The sequence below is a fragment of the Poecilia formosa genome, unplaced genomic scaffold (genome assembly GCF_000485575.1).
Source record: "Poecilia formosa unplaced genomic scaffold, Poecilia_formosa-5.1.2 Scaffold37, whole genome shotgun sequence".
Taxonomy (NCBI): domain Eukaryota; kingdom Metazoa; phylum Chordata; class Actinopteri; order Cyprinodontiformes; family Poeciliidae; genus Poecilia; species Poecilia formosa.
This window is the reverse complement of record NW_006799976.1, coordinates 708,883-736,874: the sequence shown is the minus strand read 5'-3', so window position 1 is coordinate 736,874 and position 27,992 is coordinate 708,883. Positions and strand designations below refer to the sequence as shown.

General features: G+C 41.3%; 1 protein-coding gene across 3 annotated transcripts; it reads right to left on the bottom strand.

Moving 5' to 3' along the window:
• Positions 1 to 59: 59 nt before the first annotated feature.
• dnm3a (dynamin 3a) lies at positions 60 to 27,755 on the bottom strand. 3 transcript variants are annotated; one of them, XM_007550582.2, is made up of 21 exons: positions 27,151 to 27,755; positions 24,010 to 24,083; positions 23,601 to 23,750; positions 23,287 to 23,490; positions 22,341 to 22,439; positions 20,754 to 20,914; positions 20,535 to 20,677; positions 20,316 to 20,451; positions 20,137 to 20,204; positions 19,914 to 20,052; positions 18,622 to 18,708; positions 18,440 to 18,510; positions 18,301 to 18,361; positions 17,647 to 17,673; positions 15,539 to 15,652; positions 8,587 to 8,696; positions 3,980 to 4,091; positions 3,197 to 3,355; positions 2,836 to 3,059; positions 1,486 to 1,644; positions 60 to 430 (listed from the first exon to the last, which is right to left on the bottom strand). In XM_007550582.2, exons 1-21 carry the CDS (start codon positions 27,309 to 27,311, stop codon positions 397 to 399), a joined length of 2,493 nt encoding a protein of 830 aa, XP_007550644.1. In that variant the 5' UTR covers positions 27,312 to 27,755; the 3' UTR covers positions 60 to 396. The 3 variants fall into 3 exon arrangements, with proteins under 3 accessions (XP_007550644.1, XP_007550646.1, XP_007550645.1); XM_007550584.2 differs by lacking the exon at positions 1,486 to 1,644; XM_007550583.2 differs by lacking the exon at positions 17,647 to 17,673.
• Positions 27,756 to 27,992: the final 237 nt, after the last annotated feature.

Below are 27,992 nucleotides of genomic sequence, written 5' to 3'. Positions count from 1 at the left end.
ATATTTTTATTTATTTTTTTTTACCCATCCTGGGGCTTTTTCAAGCAACAAAACATACGGAAAATAAACTCATTTTTATTCACAAACAACAGTAGTGAGAACAATACATTTGTATTCTTCTGCATTAGAATAATTTCAAGCATATTGTTTATATAATACATAGTTGAGGCACTTGAGAAGAATCAGCAGACAGCCACACACATTCCAGCTTTTAATGGGCAGACACATTATATACAAAACAGGCTCAGGACGGAGTGAATTTTGCAGACATCAGTTCCCAGCGGAGAAGGAAAGAAGCCCAGGAAAAGTGCTTCAGCCGGATTATACATCATGCAGGTCATGGGCGTTTCTTGGTAGTGGTCAACGAGAGCTGGAAGGGAGCTCTGCGGAACGGACCTATTTCACACCTGGGATTGCTGGGGGTTGCCTCCTGGAGGGAAGATCAGACACAATATATCACTGTAGGGTTGGACGACGAGGAGTATGTTTGAGAGAAATCATGTGAGGGACATAGTTTGGACAGTCTTTGGCCAGAGCGGTTTCTGTGCATGCAGGGCATGGCGAAGTGAACCTGTTCCAGATTATCTCGCATTTTAACCTCCATCTTGCGAAAAACCAACATGAAATAAACCTAATTGGTCGGAAAAGGGTATACGTTTTCAAAATGTTTGTTCAAATAAAATATGAAAAGCTTGTCATCCATTTTGCACTCGGTCCCTTTTACTCTGAAACCACTTTTAAAAAAGCAAGCGCAGCCATTTTCCTTCTGAAGGCTTCAAACGTTCGTTGCAGACAAAACACATAAAAGTTCAAAGGCTATGAATACTTTTGCGAGACTTATTTCTATTTGCTCATAATTCCAGAAACACTACAATGTGAATGTAGAGAATCCTAAAGAGAGGTTAGTGTGGTTGCAAGAGGCAGTAACAGAAAGACTGAGTGCACGAAAGCACCTAAGGAACCATTGGAGAGCACAGAGGAAATGAGGCAGAGCGAAAAAGAAGAGCCACGCCAAAAGCAGGGGAGGAACCAGCGAGAAGAAATGAAGAAAAAGCACCAGAAAACGGCATATGGAGGAACGGAAAAATAATTGTTACTGCATGAGGGGAAACTCTGAACGGCCATAAAACAAATGCATGCTTGAGGAAAAGGGGAAAATGGGGGGAGATGAATGACTGATGTAAAGATGAAAACTTGACTAAGAACTCAGCCTGTTGTTTCTGGCTCTGGTAGAAAGCTGCAAGAAGAAAAGTCCTGTCTACTGAGGCTGTTGGGAAGGGGGGGTGAATATGAGAAACACATTTTCCAGCAGACCCCCACCCAGCTCAAATATCAAGTCTCTGCCCCTGTGCCTCTGCAGAGTAGCTGGTGATTGTGTACTTGCGCAGAGTGCGTGCCTAAATATCCAGATCTTTCGAGGCCTTCGGGTCAACGTGATACAAAGAGTTGCGTTTTGGGGTTAGGATTTCTCTGTTTCGAAGTCACCTTGGGACACTGGTCGTGACGCGGTTGTGTTGACCGGTGAGCTGCTGGAGACCGTCTGAGGAAGAGTTGGGTCCAGAGGGATTTACACTAGGAGCAGGCGGAGCGTGGCCCCGGATCACCGGCCTGCCAGCGGTCGCCGAGTTTTTGGGGTGTGTTGAGCTGGAGGGAGAAGAGAACCTCAAATAACTTAACTTTCACCCCCTTGTTTCCTGTATCCATGACATCCTGCTGACATTCCAGGCTTTTGTGATGTAAAAATCAAAACGATGATAAACTTTCTCAAACTCCCCCCTGACCCCCCAAATAGAATTAGGTCTCTTAGGATGGGCAAAAAAAAACAAGAAAAAAAAAAACAATCAGCCTTAAGCTGGCTGTAAACGTATGCACACCCTTTGTTAAAAAAACCTTTTGGGTCAGTATCAGTACTCATGCTTCTGTCTTGACCTGAAGTTTTGTCCAAGTCCATCAGATTGTAGGAACATCTCTTGTCCACAGCACTCTTTAGGTAACCCTACAAATTTCCCAGTGAAATTAGCTCTGGACTTTGGCTAGACCATTTTCAAACCTTTTACATTTTCATCAAACGAAGTCATTCTTTTGTTTATTTGGATGTATGTTTGGTCTCGTTGTGAGACCAAGCATACATCCCTTTTTGTTTTTTTTTTTTGCCAAATTTACTTTTTAGAACTGTGGCGTAAAAGTTCAGCTTTGTTTTGGTCACTTTGGAAGAAAAGAATGCCGTCTTGTCCAGAAACACGAAGTGCAGGAGATTGGTGTCACATGTACAACACAACCGGTACTTGTTAAGAAGTTTCTGCAGGCCTTTTCTTTGTCTTCTCAGCCTCTCTGGTGAGTTTCTCTCATTTTCTGAAATGTCGTTTTTTTGTTTTGTTTTGTTTTTGTCTGTGTTGTTGTCTCTCATTTATTAGTGGTTGTCTTCTCAGTGCCATGGTCTACATGTGATGCAGTCAGTTTTGTTTTACCCTTGTCCTGACTGATACCATTGCACAATGAGATTTCTTTAAGATTCACTTTGGCTAAAGGATGCAAAGACGTAAAAGGAATGAAATTTCTACTTAGAACGCTTACATTTATTTCCTGCTCACCTGTTTCACTCTAACTGCATTCAGAAATCAAAAGCTGCTTTAATAAAGTGTTCACTTATACGCAAGATTATTGCAACTTTTCCTTTTTCTTTCTCGAAGAAGGTGCTTTGTCTTTTGGATTTATGTCCCATATGTGGAAGAAATCTACAATAGGTTATCAAAGTTTAATTTTTTTTTTTTTTTTACATTATAAAAACCGACATTTCAGCAGCTGCAAGAGCCTCTAAACCCATCAAATTTGTACCTTTGGTGCTGTATCCAGGAAGAGTCTACGGGTGGAGGAAGCGGGGTGGTGAAGGTAGAGGTGGAGATCTCTCCGATGACGGTGAGCGCCTCCTTCAGGGCAGAGTGTTTACGGAGCACTTCCTCGCGGTGTTGCTTCTGCTCCGGTGACTCATCCATCAGAGCCGAGCATTCCCCCAGAGCGTAGAGCTGAGCCAGGAGCTCGGAGCTAATGAACTCCTTCACCTGCACAAAGGGACCGGACACTGATGTGACGAGCCTTAACCGAGGAGGCAAAGCAAATCTGGCTCCGAATTTTAAAATTTCATATGGTGGAAAGCACGAATGACAAACGATTCAACAGTGCGGCCTAAAGAACTTACACTATTGATCATGAGGTGCATAATGGTCTTTGGCATCAGATCCCTCACGGTCTTATAGATGATGCTCATGTAGGAGTCAACCAGGTTGCGGATGGTCTCCACCTGCCTCTCCAGCTGAGGGTCTGTGAAGGTCTGAGCTCCGTTTTCCTGCTCCTCTGCCTGTGTGATACAGGAAACCATTCAGTATACCTGACATACTGACAACACATAGCACAGCGTGAGATAGTGCGGGGATAAAGTTACTCATAAATGTGTACGCAGTGCAACGTTGTGTCATGTAGGGAGTCGAGAAGAAACACAGTTGACAGAAAAAGAACAAGAGACAAGAATGGGGGGAACAAAAAAGATGGAGGGAGAGAGGAGGGGGAGAAGAGAAAAGAAAAAAAAGTTGAACTGGTAAGGGTTGGAGAGCTGCTGATTAGAAACAGACTAGAACACACACGCTCTCTCTCTCTCTCTCTCTGTCTCTCTCTCTCGCACACACACACAAACACACACACACACACACACACATGTTGCAGTGACATCACTGACCAAGAATGCAGGCTAAAGAGCCAACGACAGAGCGGGATGGAAGGGGTGGAGGGCTCACTTTTTCACTTTGGCAAAGTGGGGGGGAGTAAAGGGGGAGCATGGAGAGAGAGGGCTGCAGGGTTGTTCCTCGGGTTTAAGGTTAGCAAAGGCAATGGGGTGCATGGGACACAAAGGTGCGGTGCATGCAGGTGGTGCGTCAAAGGTCAGGCTTTGATTTATTTAGGCTAAATCGGGGGTTAAAGTACTGACGGCGTCTCTCTCGGGGTAGACTCCGGCCCGCAGCAGAGATGCCTTCCAGCTGTCCAGCTCCTCCTGAGAGTTACAGGCCAACTCCAAGCATTTGTAGTCCTTGTACACGTTTCTGCAATTCATTATAATAATGTTAGAAGTGGAGAAAAAAAATCCCCCCCCACACACACACACACACACAAACAGACAGATATTTCAAAATCTCTAAAAATTGTAAACACTGGCTGGGAGAAAATCATTTATACCTTTCATTTTTTGTTTACATGTTACAACCACACGCTGAGGTATATTTCATTTTATGGGATTTCATGTGATAAGCCAACAAAATGCAATGCCTATTTGTGGAGTAGAAGGAGAAAAAAATATATAAAGGTTTAACTTTTTTCTTTTTTTACAAACAAAAATCAGAAAAGTGTGAATTTATTTTCAGCCTCCCTTATTGTCATGCCCCTAAATAAATTCCAGTACTACGTTTGGCCTTAAAGTCACCTGATCAGTAAATAGAGTCCATCTGTGTGCAATGTAATATCTGTTTAAATCCTGCTGTTCTGTGGAGGCCTCAGACGTTTGTCAGAGAACATCAGAGAACAGCGTCATAAAGACCAAAACACACAGCAGTTAGTAGGGTTAGTTTATGAAACAACTCACAGAAAATTGTTCAGTTTATCATTTGAAAATGGAAAATGCTTCAAGTGCAAACCTAGCAAGACACAAACATCCACCAATAACAATAAGTTGGGCAAGAAGAACATTAATCAGTGAAGCAGTTAAAAGGTTCACGACACCTATTAAAACCTACGCACCAAACAACGGTTGCTCTGCTTTTCACATGTAACACTGTTTAATGTGCTGTCCTCAATTAAATCAATTTGAACTGAATTGAATTAGTGGTGCACTCCATAAATCTGCTTCTGTGAAAGCTGACGTCAAAAGAAACGTACGAGAAGTCCCACTTTGAGTTTTGCAGAAAGAGAGAGAGAGAGAAAGAGAGAGAGAGATAGAGAGAGAGGCAGACAGAAACAGACTTCGTAAGACTTGAAGCTGAGGCAGAGGTTCATCTTCCAGCAGGACAACCTAAACATTCAGCCAAAGCTTCATTTGAATCACTTCAGTTGAAGTGATTCAACTGAATCACTTCGATCAAAGCATATCGATGTGTTAAAATGGCCCAGTCAAAACATGGGCTTAAATCCAATCGAGAATCTTTGAAAAGGTTCGAAAATTAGTGCTTCCAAATGCTCCCTATCCACTCTGACTGAGATTGAGCTATGTTCAAGGAAGAATGGGTCACTTCTAGATCTGCAACGTTGTAAGAGACATTCCCCTAAACACTTGTAGCTGAAAATGTGGCTCTAATTGATCAGGGAGGTAAATACAAAAATGTAGTTTTACTGAGACAACAACCGTCACTGGAAGACACATTCCAACAGATTGAGGTGTATTTGTATTAAAATGATCACGACCGTCGCTGCTTCCCGTGTCAGACACAGTAAATGTCACCAGAACATCTATGTCCTAAGTGTGTTGTAAATAGTGCTCCCTATGCTAATAAGTTTTTGAGATTTCAGCCATCGGTCTCAATGGGTAAGGAAAAACTATTATCGAGTCATCAGAAACATATCAGTCGAACAAAATACTGAACGATGTTTACGACCAATCCAATTTACGGCGTGAAGACTCGTGAAGGTCGGGCTGGCCTCCCCCGTGTTCCCTTTGAATGACTGTTGCTGTAATGATTACCGCAGCATGATTGTTCTGTGTAAACCGAAGCTGGGTCAGCTTTAATATGGGAACCGCAGCGGGAGAACAGGCTTCTTGTAAAAAATAAAAATAATAAAAAAAAAAAAAAAAGCAGAAAATATTTCTGTGGTTGGGCTGCATTCAGCAGATTTACATGAAGCACGGGCTACAGTCAAATCAAGTGTAAAGAGAAGCTGATGCAGAAGAAGACAGAGAAAAAAACATTTTACACAATCTGTGCAAACCGGTTGTGTCAGGAAGCACTAATTATTCCTACTGCTGCTAAAATAGCATGATTTGACTGTTACAGCTATGATAACACTATTATATGGTAATCTGATTTTGATGAATAAACTATTGGAAAAATATTGAAGAAGCATCCCCCAAAACTGAATGTGATTTTTAAAGTGCTTATTATGCAGAAAATTCTAACTGTTTTACTCTCTGCATGGTAGTGTGAGTATGACGAACTGAAAGTAGCTGGTTACAGGATTGGGCTATCTCTTGGGTATGTAGTCTGCAGTCAACTGCTTTACAGACATAGCACACGTATCCTAACGAGATAAAAATTACGATGCCTACCAAACACTTGGAAATAACTTAAAGTTTCGGTATTGCTTTTTACTTTGGAGTGCATTTACTCGATGTTCCCTTAAAGACCAGACTCTTGAAAAAATAAATGTTAACCACAGAAAAGAAGGGCTTAGTTTTAGGGTTGAGAAGATATACAAGAGCTACGACTTTAGTGTTAAAAAAAACAAACAAAAAAAAAAAAACAGGTCATTTTGCATGTTGTTAATATGTTTTAAAAAATGAATAAAGTCAAGTCTAAGCAAGAAAACTCCAAATACTAGAGCGTTAAATAAAAGAAGCACTCTCCATAATAGGAGTGATAAGTGGGGCTCTTTTAGTTTACACACCATGAATGATTTTTTTTCTTGTAAGTGAGGGCAAAACGTGGGAGTCTTCTTTCTGCCAGCTGATCGGCACTGCTTTCCTGTAAGTTGGGGAAAAACCGCACTCACTCACTCACTCACTCATTCTTTCTGTGGCGTCTTATTACAAGGACTTTAAACCGTGGGAACGGTATCGTGTAAAAGGTTTTGTGTTTCTTAAATGTATTAAATCCTTGCAACACCTTGATACCGGCAACGGCCCCTCGTGCAAACATTCAAGGACAGTCCTGCACTTAAACAGAAAGACGATTTCTGAATTTCAGCCCCCATAAATTTGCTTGAAAACCTTTTGCTGTTATTTCCATCATGCACCTTCCCACTTTTAAAGCTCATCTTTCCCTTAGCCATTGGTCTTAAACATCCCACCCACTTCAGTCGGCGTTACCGTCTCTGTGCAGCGGCTGTGGAGCCAGCACGGCGAAGTAAGACACAACTTCAGGCCGCGGAGCGGGGCCGTGGCCCATCTGTTAAACATTTTTCTTTAATCGCCCAGTTGTTTTGTTGTTCCTCTCTCACATTCGGAACATGCAGCAATGAACCTCAAAAATGCGAAACCTTTGTGTAAAAAAACAGCAGGAATAAAGACAAGAAACTGGGAAGGCTGTACCAAAAAAATAAACCCCCAAAAAGAGAGAGTTTTATAGAAAGATCAGGAAATGGTCTTTCAGTTTGTGGGCTTATAACTGGTCTATGATGGGTGAGGCTAATATGTCAGGGTGTGGTGGCCTAACGGAGAGGGAGTTAGGCCAACCATGACAATACTGGACCGCTACTATGCTACAAGAAAGACACTAACATCCGTACACATACTATAAATGTTCTCTAGTCTGATTTATCACGTACATCATGATTTCACTCTTGTTATCTTTACTAGCCTCTGCTCTGCTCATGAGCACTGGGAGGTTTTTATTTTTTTGGATTTTTTTTTTTTCTTTTTCACTCACTCGCTTTGGGAATTTTTGCAGAGCCACAACCGCCTCAGATTTAAAGTTTCCTGAGGTTTTTGATTACTGTCATGTAGGGACAAAGCAACTGCTATGTCTGCCCCCCTCCACACACACAAACACAGAAAGAGAAACAGAGAGCATGAGGTCTCAGAAAGAGGTGGGGAGTGTTCGTGCGCGCGCGTGTGTGTGAAGGGGGTTGGGGCGAGGGGGGGAGGGGGGCGCCACAGGACAGACTCTGACACATTCCTGGCTGATGGCTCTGATACTCTCTCCTGCCTTCTTTCTTCTCTCTGCTCTTCCAATTCTTCTCCCCCCCCACACCCCGCTCTCCTTTTTGTGGTGAGTCGAGCAATTCTTTCCAAACATGAGCAGCCTCATCTCTGATCCAAGCTCTCTGGCTTTGATTAGCTGCTTAATGAGCCTGCCGTCGGTATGCTGCGGTCCACAGGCGCATTCTTTGCGAAGACGCGTACCCAAATGCTCAAACGCCTGCGGCCACCTTCAAACTTTGGGGGGTTTTTTCTGCGTCCGAATCACAGGGCTGAACGGAATTATAGACAAAGCCCATATGCTTTTGTACAATCAAGCCAGGCTTTGGGTCAGCTCCAGCTCCTAAACACTGCTCTCATTTCTCAACTGCTTTCACTTTTTTCTCCCTTTTTCACACTCATAAAATCTTCCCCTTAACAGCCTGGGACGTACTCTAGTACCCAAATGCAAATGCTTTTAGTTAAAGTGGCGAAGCTGAATGAAAGAGGGTTAGTGCAAGGGCAAATTACCAATCTAACATCTCCTCCTTTTCCTTGCCTGACACTGTCCACCCTCATAAAATATCACCGACAACTCGAACACACAGGTGACATGAGCAGCACTCCCATTTCTGACTCAGACGCTGACTCACCAAACAAACACAGACACACACATGCACACACACACACGCACGCACAAGTGCACGCACACAAACCTTAACTCCGTGTTGAAGATAGCAAAAACAAATTTGCTGGACATGAAGCTCTTTTCCACATCTCTGAGCTTTAAGTTGTCCAGAGGAAGCATGTACTTCTTCTCCTTCTCCTGGAAAAGAGTGTGGAAAGATAAAATTTGACAGAGGCACGCAGAGTAAAATATGACATCACAAAAAAGGCAACATTAGTGTTGATAGCAAGAGACAACAGAGACTGAGGCAGGTTCATTTGGGGGCTAAAGATAAAAAATTGTCTGGTAGTAAATACATCCCACTCTCTGCCTTAAAGAGAGAAGGGCCAGGAGACGGGAGGGCAAGGAGAGGGGAGGAGGACTTGTTGACTACTGTATTAATAGAGCCCCTCAATTATACAGTACTTTCGCAGAGCTATTTCACATTGGGTAATGTTAGAACCACAAACTTTAACAGATTTTATTCGGGTTTTTATGGTATGGACCGACACCAAGTTGTATTAAACTGTAAATCAGAAAAATGACACTTTAGGTTTAGATTTCCAAAGTTATTTTACAAATACAAATATGAAAGGTTGAGCATGCATTTATAGCGAGCGCCTTTTACTCTGATATGCCGAAATAATGTTCAATGAAGGCCTCAGAAGATTGTGAAAGAACAATAGTTAACATCATGAAGACCGAGGACCACGCCAGGGAAGTCACAATTAAAGTTCATTTAAAGTAGGGGTAGATTGTAAAGAAAAATTCAAAGCTTGTTGTAACAATGAACTGAGGATCGTTCAAGCCATTCTCCAAAAAAGAGAGGCACAACTGCAAACCTGTAAAGACGTTACTATCTGCCTAACCTGACAGGCCGGAGCACTAATTAACAAAAACAAAACAAAAAACAAAACAAAAATAAAAAACAGGCAGATATCTTTGGAGCACCTGCGGGAATCCACAGCACAGGTGGGAGGATCTATCAAGAGGATATCTATTAGTTTCTACATAAATGACTATTCTAAAAGGTAAACTATTTGAGGTTGGAAAATGTTTTAAATTTAGGCAGAAGCTTTTTCTACATTTTGGAAGCATTTACAGCTTGAAGTCTTTGTGAAATTGATCCCGCAAGCTTAGGTCACCTATCTGTAGGTAGTTTTTTCCTTTGCACTACTTCACACACTCCATCAGGTTGGATGGAGATGTCTGTGCAGACATTTTACTTCCTGATCTCTCCAAAGATGTTCAATCGGATTCAAGTATGGATTCTGGTTTGGCTCTCCAGGTGAGTTCTGAAAATTATTCCTTTGAGATCTCGGCCATGAGTTTTGGGTCATTGTCCTGCTGAGAAATGAGGTCAAGACTAGTCTGACAGTTCCTGCGGCTACAAAACATTACCGTAGCATAATCCTGCCACCACCATGCTTCACTGTGGGGATGGTATTGACCTGGGGATGAGTCGTGGTTGGTTTATTGTTTTTCAAACATGATGTGCCTAGCATTCAGACCAGAGTTCAATCTTTGTCTCATCAGACCAGAGAATCTTGCGTCTCATGATCTGAGTCCTTCAGGTGCCTTTTGGCAAACTCCAGAGTTGCTGCCATGTGTCCTTTATTAAGAAGTGTCTTTTGTCTGAACTCTCTACCATACAGGCCCGACTGGTGGATTGCTGCAGGTGGCTATCCTTCTGGGAGGTTCTTCTCTCTCCATAGAGGAACACTGGAGCTCTGACAGAGTGACCGTCAGGTTCTTGGTCACCTCCCTCACTAAGGCCCTCCTCCCCAGATTGTGCAGTTCAGATGGCTGATCAGCTCTAGGAAGAGTCCTGGAGGTTCCAAGATTTTTTTATTAACCAATGATGGCCACTGAGCTCATTGGAACCTTCAAAGCAGCAGGATTTTTTTTTCTGTATCCCTCCCCAGATTTGGGCTTCAAGACAATACTGTCTCTGAGGTCTACAGACAATTTCTTTGATTTCATACTTGATGTTTGACCTCTGACCTGCACCGTCAACTGTTGGACCTTACATAGACAGGTGTGTGCCTTTTCCAAACCGAGTCCAATCAACTAAATTTACCATTTAAGGTTGTGAAAATATCTCAAGGATGATCAGTAGAAACAGCTTAGCTTTATGAGGTGTTATTCCCTTCGCAAATGTCATGTCTTCATTTTCTGCTATTAACGAATTTGCAAAACACATCGAGAACTGTTTTGGCAAATTTTTTCACATTGCCATAATTAAATATTTGTGTGTGGAATTTTGAGGAAAGAGATTAATTATTTGGAATAAGGTTGTAACATAGCAAAATGTGGAAAAAGTGAAGCGGCGTCAAAAAGCTTTCTGGATGCTCTGTACAATCAGTGCTAAATCAGATCAAAGCATAATCGTGTAGCAGAACTGTACAGTCAGAGTCTGGGCCCACGTATAATTGAGAATCTGTGGTAAACTTGAAAACTGACATTCACAGACGCAGATGCAGCAAAGGACCAAAAAAAAAAAGCACTGAGATGTTCAAAACTGGCTGAGACATACAGCAAAAAACCCTGAAGCTATAATTTCATGTGGTTTTACCAAGTATTGACTTTTTGGGAAACTGAAAGAAAACGGGTGCCACGCCTTTTCAGATTTCTATTAGTAAAACCGTTTGATATCCATGTATCATTTTCCCTCCACACTACTTTGTGATGAACCATCCCATAATATCTCAATAAACTAAATTAAACTTCATTGTTTTAACATGATAAAAAGAGATAAGCACACATTTCAAGGCACTGTTTACGAGATAATTCTTCTGCTGCCCAGTTACTCACTCACAGACAAAAGAGACAACAGATACGCCGCAGAAAAGAGCCAAAGAGATGTCTATAAGTTTCTACACTGAGACTCTTGAATGGCAGAAAACAGCTGAAGGAGTTGAGAAGCCGGTGTGAGGAGAACCAGACGGTATGGAGGCAGGGTATGATGTCGAAGTGAAGAGGGGAGGGAGGAAAAGAGGGGAGTACAAAAAAAAAGCAAGAAAGATGCCGGGCCCACATGTGAAAGTCATTACTCAGGACTAAAGCTCTAACACAACATTTCTCCTGAAACGCAGCCCTTCCCCCTCATTCTTCCCCAGCCCCTCTGACTAACCTTGGAGAAGAGGCCTTCCAGAAAGACTAGTCATAGGAACAGCCATGGATGTTGTAAAATAAATAACGACATCCATAGAAAGCTGAGGATGCAGAGTATCTGCTAACTGTCCTGGATGCTCTGTGAGTTAAGAAGTGCAAACATGCGTACTGGAGATTTGACAATACATTTAGGTCTTCCCTCTCTCAGTGCTCCCCTGAACCCTATGACTCTCTTCCTTTTCTCCCCTTTCCTTTTTTTTTAAAAAGAGGCCCACTTCCTGTAACAGACATTGAAAAAAAAAAAATGACAGAACGCGATTGGCGCTAGTACAGCAACATCTGGGATCGCTTTAGAAAGAGGGGAGGGGAATGGAGTGAGTATAGGGTGCTCTGATGGGGTAGAAGTAGAAAGTATAGATGTAAAAAGAGAGGAGGAGGACGGATAGGGGATGACAAGAAGGATAGAGGGAAGTGAATTTTACAAAAGTAGACAAGGAAACTTTGAGGAACATGGAAAGCAGAGGAGGCAGTGAAGAAGAAATGGCGAAAAAATCCAGACCACTGCAAAGTTGATTCCCCATGGGTTCCATCAACCCATATATGGCTGCTAAGTTCCTCCCTAACTCTCTCTCCGTCTCTCACTCCCCTTATTTCCTTATGCCTTCCCAGAGTGAACAGGCAGATCTCTGGCTGAATGAGCGAATGTGCCACGTCAAGACTGGATACTAAGCTGGGACACAGTCCTGCGGACAGCCGGCCCGACATACGCTAACGTCCGTGCAGGACAGACACCCACTGGAGTGGATGTCCGATGCACATGAAGACCTCTTACTCCCTCGACCTGGCGTCCAGACCGGATAGCGGGAAAAGCAGCTGAATTATAGAGGAAACTTTTCGCCAACTCGTCCTCTGGCTTCTGGCGGGAGAGCTAGCCGACGACCACTGATGGAAGGGGCGAGGCCGGAGAGAGGGAAGAGAAAACAAGAAAAGGGGTCCTGCTCCGTCATCCCAGTGTTCAGACTACCTGTTCAGGATCTTTCTGGTGTACAGTAGTCTGCACATTGGTTAGACTGTGCATGGAAGAGCATCAACGGCCAAGACATCAGCAGCATCTGCTTGCAAGGACATGACAACTAGCACGTAGTCTTTGCTCGGGCAACTGTATGGTCTAGCATTGTCGTGTTGTGCAAGATGTGCAAATGCTTTCAACAGTCTGTTCAGTTCTAATTTTTGTTACATAGAAATCAGTTCAATGTCAAGACAAGTGATATCGATTTTGTAGATTTTTCAGTTGTCGTCTGTAAAAGAGAAGGAATGTCTAAGTCAGAGAGTAAAAGCTAAAGGAAAAGAATTGCATGACTTAAGGTGACTACCATTGTGATAATGCCTTAGTATTAAATGTAAACCTCTTGCATCAAGACTGTACAGCAACCTTTTCGGGGGTTTTTTTAGCTTTTTGTTTGAGTTTCTGCATGTGGATCTGAAATGCAACACAACAGCTCTTAATCATAGCTTTTATTTGCAGGAATGTACCGTATGTTGGTGCATACATGTGTGGAATTCGTCTTCTGTGGTATCGGGGCGGTTTGCGAAGTACTGTGCATCCGAGCTGTGGCGTTTGAAGCCGTCCACTCCTTTTCCTTGAAACTAAAGGATTTGTGATATGGAGCAGGCCTCTCTCACACACACACACAGAGGAGTAGCATCTAGATTGAGTGTATATAGGCATGAGCCGTCTGTTTTTCTTCAGGATGCCTGGTGGAGCCCTGGCAGTGAAATGGGTGCAGGAATGTGTGTCTGCTCAGTGTGCTGCTCAGTTTAAACTCTGAACTATTATTCTAGGCCCTCGGTATGAGGTCAAGGCAGGGTACAAATGCACAGAAAGCAGATGCAACGCACAGCTGCAGTTTTTTTTTTTAAAGTGTGGATACTTGTAATTAGCTGACATGAGGATGGTGGGAGAGATGGGAGATGGAGTATTTGCTGCGGAGAAGTAAGGGAGGAGAAAAGGTGGGATTGAGATGGAGGGGCTGGGGAGGGTCACAAAGGGGAGGTCTGCAGCATAGGAGCAGCCATGTGGGATTTCTCTGGGCAGATCTTGGACGCTGGTGTTTGGACAAAGCTTCAGATTTTCCAGCCAGGAATGTGCACAGTCCCAGAGAGACTGCCAACCACAGAGGTGGGGGGGAGGGACGGAGACTTGGGGAGGGGGTGAGCCAGACTGAGAGAGGCAGAGTAAAGAAGGAGTAACAGGCAACGAAGGCCCAAGAAAAGAGAAAATAAAAGAAGGCAGCAGTCAAAGAAAAGAGAAATGTCTGTGGAGGTAGTGCGTGGGCGGGGGAGTTACGAGGGCGGGAACCGAGCGAGAGAAGAAGCAGAAGTTTTGATTTGTGCAACTCTCTGTACGTGCGTGTCTGCGCGCGGATTGTTCACACAAAGGCCGCGGATCTGATCTACTGTGATAACACGCGTGACTGAGAATGTAATCAGGCCTTCCAAACACAAACAGCTGATAAACCTCAAAATGGGGAGGGGATGCGAGCGTTGACCAAGAACTTGTCCGGCAGTGCCAAAACCCATTGATGCAACTTAGACGCAGATGGTAGCAAATCTGAGTTTTGCAAGCAGCAAGTCATTGTTGTTTTGATGTGACCAAAGGGCGCTTGTATTTATATCATTCCTAGCAGATGTCCTATGAGTAAGTAAATGCTTCGTAAGGTCATACCAGCAGAGGCCTCTCTAACACACACAGTGTGTGTACAATGTGTACGCCTGGGGCTGCATCTGGAACGCTGCGTTCAAGCAATCCACTGTTTATCTGAAAAGTGACCGTGTGTATGTCTGAGTGAGTGTATATTTTTCTCTGCTATTTGCATGCCACTTTGTTTACATCAGAGCCAACATGTGCTCTGTATGCTGTGTATACAACTCAGGCCACTCAGTCTTAGTGTGTGTGTGTGTGTATCTTAGTTTGGCTTGGGGCAGCTCCAGCTGTGTCAAAGTGAGCCGCTCCAAATGCCTGAACTCCCAGAAGAGGAAGAAAAGGAGGAGTAAAGGGGGGACGAGCGAGGGGGAAACTGGGAGGAAGACGGGGAAGCTGGGGGTGTCGGAGGAATGAATGGGTGAAATGGTGGGGGTCAATTGCAGGTCCAGGTGGCAGGAGAGGAGAGCCAAGAGTTAGATGGACAGAGAAAAAAAAAACTTCAAGAGCATCTTGAAGTTCTGCAAGTAATGCAGTCATAACTTTTCTGAAGAGACAGAGACCTTAATTAGCTATTTAACATGGTCTTCAAACTATTCAGCCATGGTATATGCAAAAGCATGCTACGTGAATGCTCAACAAACCACGTTATTTGAAATTCGATTAGGAATGAAGTCAAATTTCATTAGCATTACTATTATTTTTTCCTAAGTTTTAGGGTGTTAATTGGAATCTTTGCTGCTATGCTTTTTTTCCCCATCTTTTCTGATCGACATCCCAATACTCAGGCCGTCCCTTCTTCCAGCGTCATCAGCAGTGACCGGATGAGACTGTTGTGGTGTGTCTGCCTGTCTACACTTGCTGTGCAGACCTTCTGCTCCTGTACAGCAGGCACAGACAGGCAGACAGATGGCAGCCCCACTGACATCAGAACGGCTTGACCACCTCTTCAAGCTGTGATCACAAAAGTAATAGCTCGTCACTCTGTCTAATTCCCTGTGCTTAACCACTTCAGCATACTGCTCCGAGCTGTGATGTGTGCTAATAAACTTTGGGTGAACTGACTGGACTGCTGTGTTTTGGTTTGACTATTGTGAGTTAATTCTAAAACCTGTAAACGGGTTTCTTGTTTAATGAACATGCAAAAAAATAAAAAATAAAAAAATGTGAACATCTGGGGCCTCACCTCTCCATCTTTGTACCAGGATAGGCTCTCTGTAGAGAGGATGAACCAAAACTCCTTGGCTCCACCTTTCATTATGCCAATGTTACTGATGGTGAGCCAGCCCTTTTGTATGACCTGAAAATCAGCCAAGAACAAGAAGCTGAGAAAGTACAATGACAACACCGCGGAAATGTTGACAGGTTTGGCTTGTTGGAAGCAGTGAGACGCTAAGCAAAGGAAATACGGCGGGGAAAATAATAATTGACCATCTCCGTGTTTTTTCCCCTCTGTAAATATATTTCTAGTGGGCACGCTGAGACTCACACCAAATGTTGGTGACAACCCAGGCAATCAATCAATAAATAAAAAAAACACCAAAAACATTTCAGAAAATATTTGTAATGAAGTGGGAATAAATGACAAAAGAACCAAAAGAAAATGAGATGCAAAGACTTATTGAAAGCAAATAAAATATTTCGAAAAAAATTACTGCATCATATAAATTCAAACTAACATAAGTTGATTCAGATCTAAATGGGTGCCAAAAACATGCTTCTTATTATCAAAGTATCTCACAAGAAACATATAATAATAGCTAACAGTACAGAATATCACAACATTGTTTTTGGAAAAAATACAAATGATACAGGTTGTAGGCATAATTCTAAATTTCTAAATGTTGGATCATAATCTAGAAGTGAAAAAAAAAAAAAACATTAACCAGCAGCAACTGGATTCTCCTTGTGAGATTTCAGACAGTCAAAAAGAATAGTTAGAACAGCTGTAAAGAGAGCTGCCTATGGCAGAGAGCTTCATAAAAACCTGGACTCAGCAGTTACAGTTTTTCCATAAAAACTATAAGCTTTGTATTTAACTATAATGATTTCTACATAAACTCACTGCACAAGAAAAAATATGTTGTAGCTTGCTACAAAATATTTAGAGAAGTTAATTTAATACCTTCTGGATATATCTGTTATGGATCATAAATGGAGCAGGAACATAACTGCACATCGCCCCAAAAACCCTGTAACAACAGTAAAGTTTGGAGGTGGGAATATTATAATATCGCTGTTTTTCTGCATGTAGTTCTAGCATGGCAGGCTTTCATATAATTAAAGAAAGATTTAATGTTACTTAAATGTTCGCGATAAGAATGTGAAGATAAAACAACAGTGGTGGATTTGTTTCAGCTAGATAATGAGTCCGACCACAGAGCCGAGTATAGTTTTAAATGGTTTCAGCTAAAGAAAATGAAGCTGCTCAGTGGCCAAGTCAATCACCAAAAAAATCCAGTGGAAAGAACTTAACACTTGAGTGCATAATTCTGGAGTTTGCATCCCATTATTATTAATTTATTCAATTATTTTTGATTTCTTTGTATGTGTGTATCGCTTGGGTTGTCCCGACAACTGGATCTGTTTCATTTCATGTCAACTGGCCCTTTCAGAAATAAATTTACTTGAAAAAAACACCAGATAGCTTCAATGATTATTCTCCCCACAGTAACACAAAGAATAGAACTTGCTGGTAGAAAAAAAACAAAAAAAAAAACGGTAAACCAGTTTAGTAAACCTAAGTGGAAAAAAGAAGATTTTGCAAATTAGTAAGTTGTAAAATGCATCACATATGTTTTCTGATATTGCCTGGTACCCAGAATATTTTACCACCAGTTAGGTTTTAGTAATCAAAGATTTATTAAACAGGTAAAGACTTTGTAGAAAGCAAAGACAGGAGTACCAGCTGATCTGAGAAAAAAAACAGGAAGAAAGAGTTCAGCATGGGTGACAGACAATGCACTGTAGAGGAAAGATGTGCCACGAGTAAAACCAGAGGAAACAGGACATAATGCCATGATGTGGCATATACATCCTGCAAATAGGAAAAACCTTGCATAACATCTGTAGATATTTTAAAAATAAGAAAAGAACAAGCACATGCATATCGTTACGGTAGGGCAGTGTAGGCATTGCGACTGAGAAAAATGTGAAGAAGGTTCAACAGAAGCAGCATGCTGACCCCGAAGCCCTGGAGCCTGAATCTGGCATACAAATCTTCAAAAGAAACAGCGGCAGTGAAAAAGAAAAAAAAAAAAAAGAAAAACAGCTAAAAAAAGATTTGTCTCCTACTATTCGATTCGAGCGAAACACCACACCCTGTAGAAAAGCAGAAGATAAAGTACCACCATTAACTCGGCTTTTTTTATCTACAGCGTTTTTGAGGATTTTTCGTAGATGCTGATCCTTTCTAAGCTAACTACTGTAAAAGCTCTGTGATAGATTGTGCAAGAGAGCACGACGTTCTTTTTTTTTATTTTCCCCAGGCCGTAGTTACAATCTGCTGCTGTTGAACAAATACTGTCAGCTTCATACGTCAAGGTTCCCGATGCAAGGCACGGGAAATGTGTTTTCCATTATTCCTGCTTTTGCATAAATGTGTTACGAATAAATCATAGCAGACTGGGACAAAAAAAAAAAGTCTTCATTTCTGGGAAAATTCAAAAACAATTATGGTTTCATTGCAGGACCTAAGACTGCAGTTCATACAAAACAAGTTGAAGCTACCAGAACAGAACAACTCCCATCAATAACGCACAACATAATAATAAAGCTTTAGATGTGGCAAAACGTAGAAAGATTAAATGAATCCAAATTCACTGTAAAATAATAGAATATTACAAGGTAGTTCAGTGGAAAATCTCTTTAAAAAGCATGTTTGATCCGTCTTAATTTCTGTGAAAAACGGCAAGTAACAAGAAATGAACAAGTCTGCTTAAAACTCACCTGGTTCCTTGCAATCTGTACTGAAGAGTTCATATTGCTTTGGCTGTTCACTTGCTGGGAGCTGAGAGGGATACATAGCAGATATTCTCACTCCTTGTTTCAACTTCTATTTCCCAATAATACAAATTCAGCAACTCACTTAGTGAAGCCAATAAAGTCCTCGTGTTTGGTGTTTATGTAGGCAAGCTGGATGTCAATAAGCAACAAGACCTAAACAGAGGAGACATTAATCAGAGAAATGGGCCGTTATACACTTTGTTATTTCAGCTAAATTACCTAAAATATTTTCCTTTGCACTGTGTAAGTGTGTGTGTGAACAACCTGGTCTCTGCATTTATTTTCCTGCTCTCGGATTTCAGTGATAATAATCCTCTCCGTCTCTTCTCGCAGTTGGGGAAAGGCGCTGAGCTGTGTGGAAGAAACAGAACGGAAATCACATACGGCGGCGGCTTTAAATGTACGACGAACGCACACCAGACATGCAGAGTGCCTTTCAAACGCATTCATAACCCCTTTAACGCTGCCGCATTATTTTTTAGCGATATGACACACAAACCCCGATGTAGTTTCTCTGGATTTTATGTGACAATCTGAACCAAAGTAGGACAAGTGGAAGGAAAATGAAAAATTTTTTGAAAAAAGTTTGTTTAACAATTTTTTGTCTAAAACAAGAGGGCAAGGATTTGATATTTGATTTGAAATATTTCAGGTATCTCTGGCTGTAGATTTATGTTGTACTGCTGGAAAGTAGAACATTTGTCTCAAGTCTTTCAGCTCCATTCATCCTCCGATCATCTTTTATCGGAGGAAAACAGATGATCCCAACTGAAAACATGGTATCCCCACAACATAATGCAACCTCCATTGTATTTTACTGCAGCAACGGTGTGTGTTCCAGGTTAGTTTTAGTTTTCCTCCACACAAACAGTCCAGAAGACTTTATTTTGGTCTAATGTGGCCAGACAACCTTCTTTCACAGGTTGATGTGTCCCCTGTATGGCTTGCGGAAAACTTTAAATGATGAGTCTTCTGACTTTCTTCTTGCCACTCTTCCGTAACGTTCAGATTTGTGAATTACAGGACTAATAACTGTCCTGTTAACAGATTCTTCCCCTCTTAGCTATGAATCTCTGCAGCTGCAAAAAAGTAATGATGGGCCTTCTGACAATTTCCCTCTGTCTGCATTGTCAGTTTTCGGAGGGCAGCCATTTGTTCTTAGGTTTCCAGTTGTTCCATATTCTCTACCTTTTTGATGATGGATTTAAGAGCGAGTCTCTTCTTTTTTTAATTTATTTTTTTTTAATTTAACACTATATTAAATGTTCCCAGAATCTTAACCTGTCTGCTGCGTTCTGTTGTCTTCATGATGTGTTTGTTCTCTTAAGTTCTTTACAGAAAACTGTGATTGAACTGCACAAGGATGGATTTCATTTATTACTTAGGTGATCTTCTAAGCCAATTGGGTTGGGCTGGATTTTATTTAAAGGTATCAGAGTTAAGGGGGCTAAACACAAATGCACACCACACTTTTTAGATTTTTTTCCCTTTCATTTTTATAAAAAGAGAGAGTTTAATGGGTCTGAACACATTTGCAAAGTACAGCGTTTTCATACCTTGCTAATACACTGGTAAACAGTCGTAATCAGTTCCTGACTGACCATGTCAATGAATTTAATGCACGGCCCTTTAAGACTTGTTATTTGTTTCTTTACTATGGCTTCAAATGCCATGTCAGGTGTAAACAAGCCTGTCCTGTGAGGGGAGAAAAAAAAACAGAATTATATTTTGGAACTGAAGACTACAAATGAGGAAAGGGGGCTGAACTCTGTACTGCACCTGACTCCATGTATGTTTCGGATGGCATAGTTGATCTCCTGGCGGAGCTTCCTCTCGTCAGACTCAATCTTGGTGAGGACATCACACCATTACAATTCAACATTACAGCTACTGAGGATCATAACTCATCAGAGAACAGTTGTATCGCCGCTTGCCAAGCGCAACTCAAACACACATACCTTGACCAGCTCATTGGGGAAGCGTTCGTGGAAGATTTGGTTGATCCTAGCGCCTCCAGAGAGTGTCACTGTGTCCACTTTGTCACCGGACCCTTCGATTAGCTTCTCAAAGTCAACAGCCAAACGCTGAACCAACCTAAAGACAGAAAAACACACTGGACATCCACATACGCATCAATTAGAAGGCGCACGTAAGAATAAACACAAAGAGCGACTGACTGTAGCAGCGTCTTGGTCCTGCGTGAAGCGTCGTCTGGACTGAACTTCCTGTATTCTTCAGCCTTTCTATTCAAGGCCAGAAGCTGGCTCTGTAGGTGGCTGCGAAAGGCCGGCAGCGCTTCCCGGATGTGGTTTGTCAGTTGCTGCAAACAAGTACTGTCAATGCTCAAGTGCAACGCGTTTCTGATCCCAAGTAGGCATGCGGGAATTGACGTTAACCTGGTTGAGTATCCTTTGTAAATATGGGGTCCCCATGCGTTCAGCAATGTGTTTGTAGGCTGGATGGGACATAAAGAAATCTCTCTCTGATTCCAGGGCTGTCATGATGTCCTTGTTCCCATCAATGTCCTTCTGGCTGCGGTTCACAATCCCTATGTAACCTGGAGGAGGAAGAGGTAAAGCACAAGCAATGAGCATCTGGTCACTGTAGGCTACACCAACAATGTAGTTCTTCACGTCACTTGAACTTTTTCACCCCTGTAGACGTTACATTCACAAACTTTCATGATTTAACCTGGTTGTCAGTAATTGTAAATGTCAGTAATTAAAAGGAAAATGATATGTTTTGTGTAAATAAGAAATTATTTTTAAAAATGTGGAGCAAATATTTTGTGGGTATAGCCACTTTGACTTATACATCTAAATCAATTGCAGTGCAAACTACACCTGTGAGTCGTTTAATGTTAGTATAAGTAGCTATTCAGTGAACCCCCCCAGAGGTTTGTTAAGTAATAAAAACAATACTCCAAGCTTCAATAACTCACAGAGAACTGTTTAATTTATCTAAAAATGGAGTGTGGCATAACTGCAAAAACCCTGTCAGCAATATAACAGTTTGGGTCAAAGTCTTTTCAACAGACAAAATGGCCCAGTCAAAATCTAGACTTCAAATCCAAATGATCGTCTGTGGCAATATGTGTGAAAAAATCAGTTGTTCTTCATCCAGCCTGACTAAGCTTGAGCTGTGAGCAACAATTTCAGCTTCCAACCAAATGATACAGACACACCCCAGAAAGAGATACAGCTTTCTATTGCAGAAGGTGGATCTGCAAATGTATTGCCTCAGGGAGACTGAATTCAAAAGCATGCCACACTTTTTAGATTTTCATTTGTCAAACACCAGCAAAAATTGTAACCTTGCATCATTTTCTTTACAATAATGTACTATTTTGCGTATGATACTCATATAAAATTTACAACATGCTAAAGTTTGCAGTTGTAACATGACATAATGTGGAAAGGTTTGAATGGTGTGGACACTTTTGCAAGATAGAAAGTCTTCTCATGTGAGACAAATTCAGCTCGGAACTTTTCCCTTACAGCCATTTTTTTCTCCCCATTATGACAACAGTGAGAAATTTGTGTGTATGTATTACAGAGGGGCATGTTGTATGAAGTGGGCCAAATCCCTGACTTAGAAAAAGTGATAGATGTAATAGCAGGAGACTTCAAATGTAATGCTCAGCTCAGTGCTGCTACATGAGCACTTATACCAGTGGGCTCCCATGGCTAATGGATTTCCACTGCAGGAGAAGCATGAAGGATCCCAGCAACTGGAGATGCTTTACTCATTCTGCACATAGACACACTCTCTCCCTCACACACTCAAAACGCCTGCAGTCTACATTGTCCACATTTCTCACCCCTAACCACTCAACAGCAACGTAGATTGTTACAAAGTACAAATGTATGCGTGTAGGCATGATCTACACACTATTTCAGTTATAATAATAAAAAAAAGTGGCTAAGACTGGAAGTGTGACAAATTATTCAAAAATAAAAGATAATTTCTTTTTGTCAACAAACCTCTGCGTAAGGGGAGCAACCGGTTTTCTAGTATTTCCTTAGCATCAGTTCCTTTATCCATCAGATCCAGCTTTGTGATTACACCAATTGTCCGCTGACCTAAGGCGAGGTAAAACAAAAAACTATATTTATTTATTTATTTATTTATTTTTTACAATATATAATATCAATGTTATATCAGCTTTCAAATACATTCTTAAACTTTGGCCAAAATATATATATTTTTTATTAATCAGGAGCATATTCTTCTAAGATATGCTAATTTGTTTTCACACAGTGTCATGGTTTGTTTGTTTGTTTATGTGAATCCCCATTAGCCATTGCTGTAACAATGGCTACTCTTCCCAGGGTCTACAGCATCAAAAAAATACATTTATCACAAAAACAGTTACACACACTTAACATAATATTAGAAACATAATATAATGATTCATAATGTACAATTATTGTTGTATTTTTCCACTAAGATTCCCTATTGCACATATATCTCTGAAACTAGCTTTCCTGTTCCATCTGTAAGAATAAATCAGCAGCAAAGCTATTCCACAAAGGCAGCCTCTGCAATAAAGCTTTAAATGGCTTACTGCCTCAGTCCTAGTTTTTTACTATCAATCGTATTGACTTTAAGTGTTTTGCTCAAGATTCCATAATGTCCAGGCCTGTCTCATTATTTTTTTTTATGATTCTGTTTCAACAAATTCCTTTTTGTCAGTTTCAAGTTATTTCACTGTCCAGTGTGCTTTTCATCTATACTGGCTACTAATCAGCTGAGCTTGGTTAACCAGTGTTTGTCAGTAGGGGAATCTTTAACACTTTCATTGGTCAACATCATTTCTGATACTCCATTTGCTGGGGATATGTAAACACAATCGAGAGTTTTCAATCGAAAACAAGAACTTAATGAGTCAAAAATCTGCCAGTCATCCCCCAGATAGATGCAAGTTACCTTGCGGGTCGACGTCTTTGGCCAGCTTAAGTGCATCTGAGTTGGCCAGGTCAGTGTTAGCGGGCGTGACAGCCAGAATAAGACAGTTTTCCTTACAGATGTACTGCATGATTATGTCTCGTATCTGGTACTCTATGTCTGCTGGCTGGTCTCCCACAGGTACTTTGGTGATGCCGGGCAAGTCCACGAGAGTCAGGTTCAGCACTTTAAGCACAGAAATAAACACACACAGGTCACAGCTATACCAGATATACCAGATATATGGTATCTAGTGGACAGGAACTGAGAAACACAGGAAAGACAAACTGCGTTACCATGAGGTGAGTAAATCTTGAGGGTGATGGGGACAGGAGAGATGCCTTTATTTGATCCTGTGAGTCTGCGTGTCTCCGACTCAATTTCCCTGCGGATATCACCGAAATCTGTGAACTTCCTTCCCTTGCAGTGGAAGAATTCCCCGTATTCTTGAAGGACACAGTAAGCAAAAGAAACATCAGTGAAACAAGCGCGACGCCATCAGTAGATGTCTGCTTGACTCTCGTCATCACCAACACAGTGCTAAAGCAATTCTACTTCTATTTGGAAGCATTTTATTAAACGAGAAAAAGCAAAGGAGTGTTTAACACAACTCCAGCCTTTTAAGGTATAACATGTACTGCCATCTAGTGGTAACAGGGAGGACGTACTAGGGAGTGACACATGAACTGCATCTGTGATGTTTACCTGCGCTTGAGTTTAGGAGCTGAAGGATCAGCGGTCTCCGTGTGACAATTCCTGAACCCCGTGGAAGGAAGTCTCTGTTAGGCAAGGAAGACCGATTTTGAAAAAATAAAAAATGCAGACACACCCACACATACACACACGCGCACACACACAGACAGACAACAGGCAAGCAGCAGTTTCAGAAACATGGTTTTTATTTGGAACAAACCAAGCTATGACAATAACTGCAATGATGATATCATGATTTCCTAATACGAAGCGTCATACAATTTACATAGCACTGGCAGGACAAACTTGATGACAAAGACCACAAAAATGGTTTTCACCAAACGTACAGATTATTACTTGATGAAAGTGACGCAGAGGGGGCAAAATAACCCTCCCCTTTCCTATTAAAATCCTATTCAGGAAGTTTGTTTTACTACATCCTGTTGCCGGTCAGACAGCTTCTGAGGTCCACTACAGAAAGGATTGTCATAACACAATCCTGAAACAAAGGCCTGCAAAACAGGGCTAAAATATCAACATGGACACAGATGGGAACTGGTGTGTTCATCACAACTGCTGCTTCAGTTTGCTTTGTAACCTATTCAAACAACCACGCTATTCACCAAGAGAGAAGTAGTATTTTTAAAACCATGAAATCTTTCATCCGTCTAGGGAAGATGGGACAAAATAAGGCTTTGTTCGGGCCGTTTTTACTCATATGAATAACTTGTAAGCTGACTACGATTGTGCTCCAGGAGTCACGTTGACCTCAGTCCTCATTACCGCCTTCAACAAAGCCTGCGTGTGAGATAAACTGCTGCTCTGAGTGCCGTCACAACGCCACGCCTGGCATCCACCACTTCACACTGGCAAACATGTCCAGGACGCTCTGTCGGACTCCATGATGTAGAACACACAAACACTGAAACCTGAAATATCCGTTTCACTTGGTCGCCGAGAGGCCCTTATTGTTTTACTTTAGACCAAATAAATCACCCCACAGTACTTTACAAATTTATGCATGTAAGACTTGTAGTATCAATAGATTTGATTTTTTTTTTTTTTTTGGATAGAAGATTAAAGGAATAGAAGACAAATTAATAAAGATCCAGAAATAGTTCTGAGAGTGATCAATAACAACAAACATACAGATTTTTGAAGGACAAATTGCTGATAAATTGACCCACAAAAGGGTGACGACTCAAACACCAGCTAATAAATGTCCATCCTTCCCACAAGTCATGAACTTCTCTAAATAAAAAGAAAATATCCAGAGTGAGACACTTTTAAAACAGAAAGCAGAAAAATCTAAACTAAATAGCTACAAATTAGGCAGAAGCTTAGATCATATTCATTAGACCTTTTCTATTCCTCATCACTCCCTACACTTCTGTTTATGCTGTAAATTAAGAGCATTAAATTATTGCCGTTCAGAAGTATTTAATAAAATGTAGCAGTGGTGCTTTTTAATATTGGTGGTATGGCTTTAACCCAGTTAAGCCCAGAAATAGCTTTCTATTTCCTACTTGCATGTCCAGTCAATAGGAAGCAGGCACCACCTATGCTGCGCACAGTGGAGGAAATATTGCTGTTGGCATATGTTACTGAAGCTGGTATATGATTTGGAAATTGAAGCGCTGTTTAGATAGCACAGACATTTTACCATCTCTAATTCAGCATCTTGCATATTTAGACGAGTAAGATGTCAAAATTACTTCACACTGAGCAAAGGTTTTTCAAACACAATTTGAGATTTACAAAATATTGAAATGAAATGAAATGAAATTTTATTCGAACATGATACAAATATAAAAATAAAATAGTGCACAGTAACAAGAAGTGCATAAAAAAGAAGAGAAAATACAGATTTTTTGTTTCAGTTAACATATCATGCTCAAAATGGGGTAGGAAGAAGTGAGAACTTATAAACTCCTACCCCCTAAATATTTCTTTTTTTGGAAATACCAAAGAGAATTTGAATGCCTCTTATGGCATTGTTTGCCACTTTATATTACTGAGAAGGCTTATATTGAAAGCAATATATTTGGAAAAGGGGAATTCAGATTTTTTTTTTCAATGTTTCTGACATGACACATAATAAAATGTGTTGGTGGAGCAGTTGTTAGGACGTACGCTTTGCAGCAAGGAGGTTCTAATTTTGAATCTTCGCCTGTGCCCTTTCTCTATAGAGACTTAATGTTCTCCACATGCATTTGAGTTTTTACCAGATACTCCAGTTTTCTTCCACTGTGTCCCGGCACCTTGCAAATGCAACTGGTATAGATAATGGACATATAAATGTGGGGTTTTTTTGGTGCAAATGTGTGTGAGGCAGGCTTACAATTCAGGTTAGAACCAGCAATACTAGATTGTGTAAGGCATAGCATTTATCCTTTGTCTTTTCAGTCTTCCTCCAAGTTCTACCAAGAACTTGGAGGAAGTTCTTGGTAGAACTGGCACTTTATTAATTCATAATTAATAAAGTGCCAGAGTTTCTTCTCTGTATGGCTTTACGTCAATAGAAACATCTGTTAACTAACTATAATACATGTCAAATTTCTTACAGCATATTATTAGATAAGCATAAATAAATCCCAAACATAAGGATGTGATGAATAACTTTGGCTGAAAAACTAACCCCACCTGTGCACTTTTCCACATTTTCAAACTTATGCAGTGGGACAACCAAGAGGTGGTCCGGAATGGACACCTTATGATGTTAGTATCTCTGCTCCTAATATTTTAATGCATGGCTTTTAGGGAGAGGAATAACATTCTTCTGTGAATATAGATATTCATGTAATAGGAACAGTAATTTAGCATAATTGACAACTTTTTGCAGGAATTTAAAAATGTCCTAACATATCAAAACAACACACCAAATCAGCTGATTTTTTTTGGTGTGTTGTTACTAATAAACACAGTATACAAATTATTAGGTTGTTTAAAATGTAAAGGTTTTAAATTTCCAACAGAACATACGAATACATAAACCTGAAGTTCTGTTTTGGCTTTTTGTTTTAGTCACTCCGAGATTCCCCCTTCATTCTGGATGCGCCCCTGCAGATAGTGAAACTCCACGTGGAGTGATTCACGCACAAAGGTTTTTTTTTTTTTTTTTTTCTGTTAACAGTTGAGTGATGATGATCTTACCTGCCAACAAAGTTTTCCAGCACGGAGCTCTTACCCGCGCTCTGGCCGCCCACCACGGCGATCTGCGGCAGGTGGAGGCTGCAGCTCTGTCCCACGGTGCTCAGAGCTTCCTGGAGCCGGTTGACCAGCGGGATCAGGTCCTCCATCCCACGGTTGCCCATCGCAACGAGGGCTGCTACCTGTCCAGCCCTAACTTTCCTGTTTTCCTCCCCTTTCTAGTCAACGCCACTCGACAGCGAAACTACCATATTTTAATGTTACTCGGGGTTATAAAGTCTTTATGAAGTGAAAACATAAAAACTTAAAGCATAGTACACACGAACAGGGCTGCTGCTGCTTTTTCCAAGGCAGGACCAGCCGTTAGCACTTCAGAGTAAAGAAAGTAACGTCGGTCCTTGTCGTTGTCAAAGAAAGAATATTCCCTATAAAGTTCGCTAAAGACATGTTTCTTCACTCAAACTTTAAAAAATTTGTAGTGTTTCCTCTCCTCAAAACTCTGGACAAGTTTCCGTAGTTCCCCCTCTTCCCTAAGTTAGCTCCATGGAAAACAAAGTAGGAACGTTCTGCTTTGACAGCTAACGGAATGAAGTTTTCTGCGCATGCGCACAAGCGAACAAATCTGCCTCCCCTGAGCAGCCCTTCCTCTGACCCCCTCCCACCTCCCCCGAAATAAGAAGACAGACAAACTTTGTAGCCAATTAGCTAACACCTAAAAATGCAATCACTGCTCTGGGGTTGCAGCTATTTAAACTCCCACAGGTCTAGAGTAGGGTAGGGCACAAACTGCAGCCCTATGAACACAGCAACCAGAGCCAGAGTGTGTAGTTCATCCACTGTAAATA

Excerpts from the sequence above, each read along its gene's own strand:
- dnm3a (XM_007550582.2), bottom strand. The coding sequence starts at position 27,311 with ATGGGCAACCGTGGGATGGAGGACCTGATCCCGCTGGTCAACCGGCTC. Across the intron at positions 20,452-20,534 it reads AGGACCAAGACGCTGCTACA|GTTGGTTCAGCGTTTGGCTG; the intron begins GTCAGTCGCTCT and ends TTCTGTCTTTAG. Across the intron at positions 4,092-8,586 it reads ATCTTCAACACGGAGTTAAG|AAACGTGTACAAGGACTACA; the intron begins GTTTGTGTGCGT and ends AATGAATTGCAG.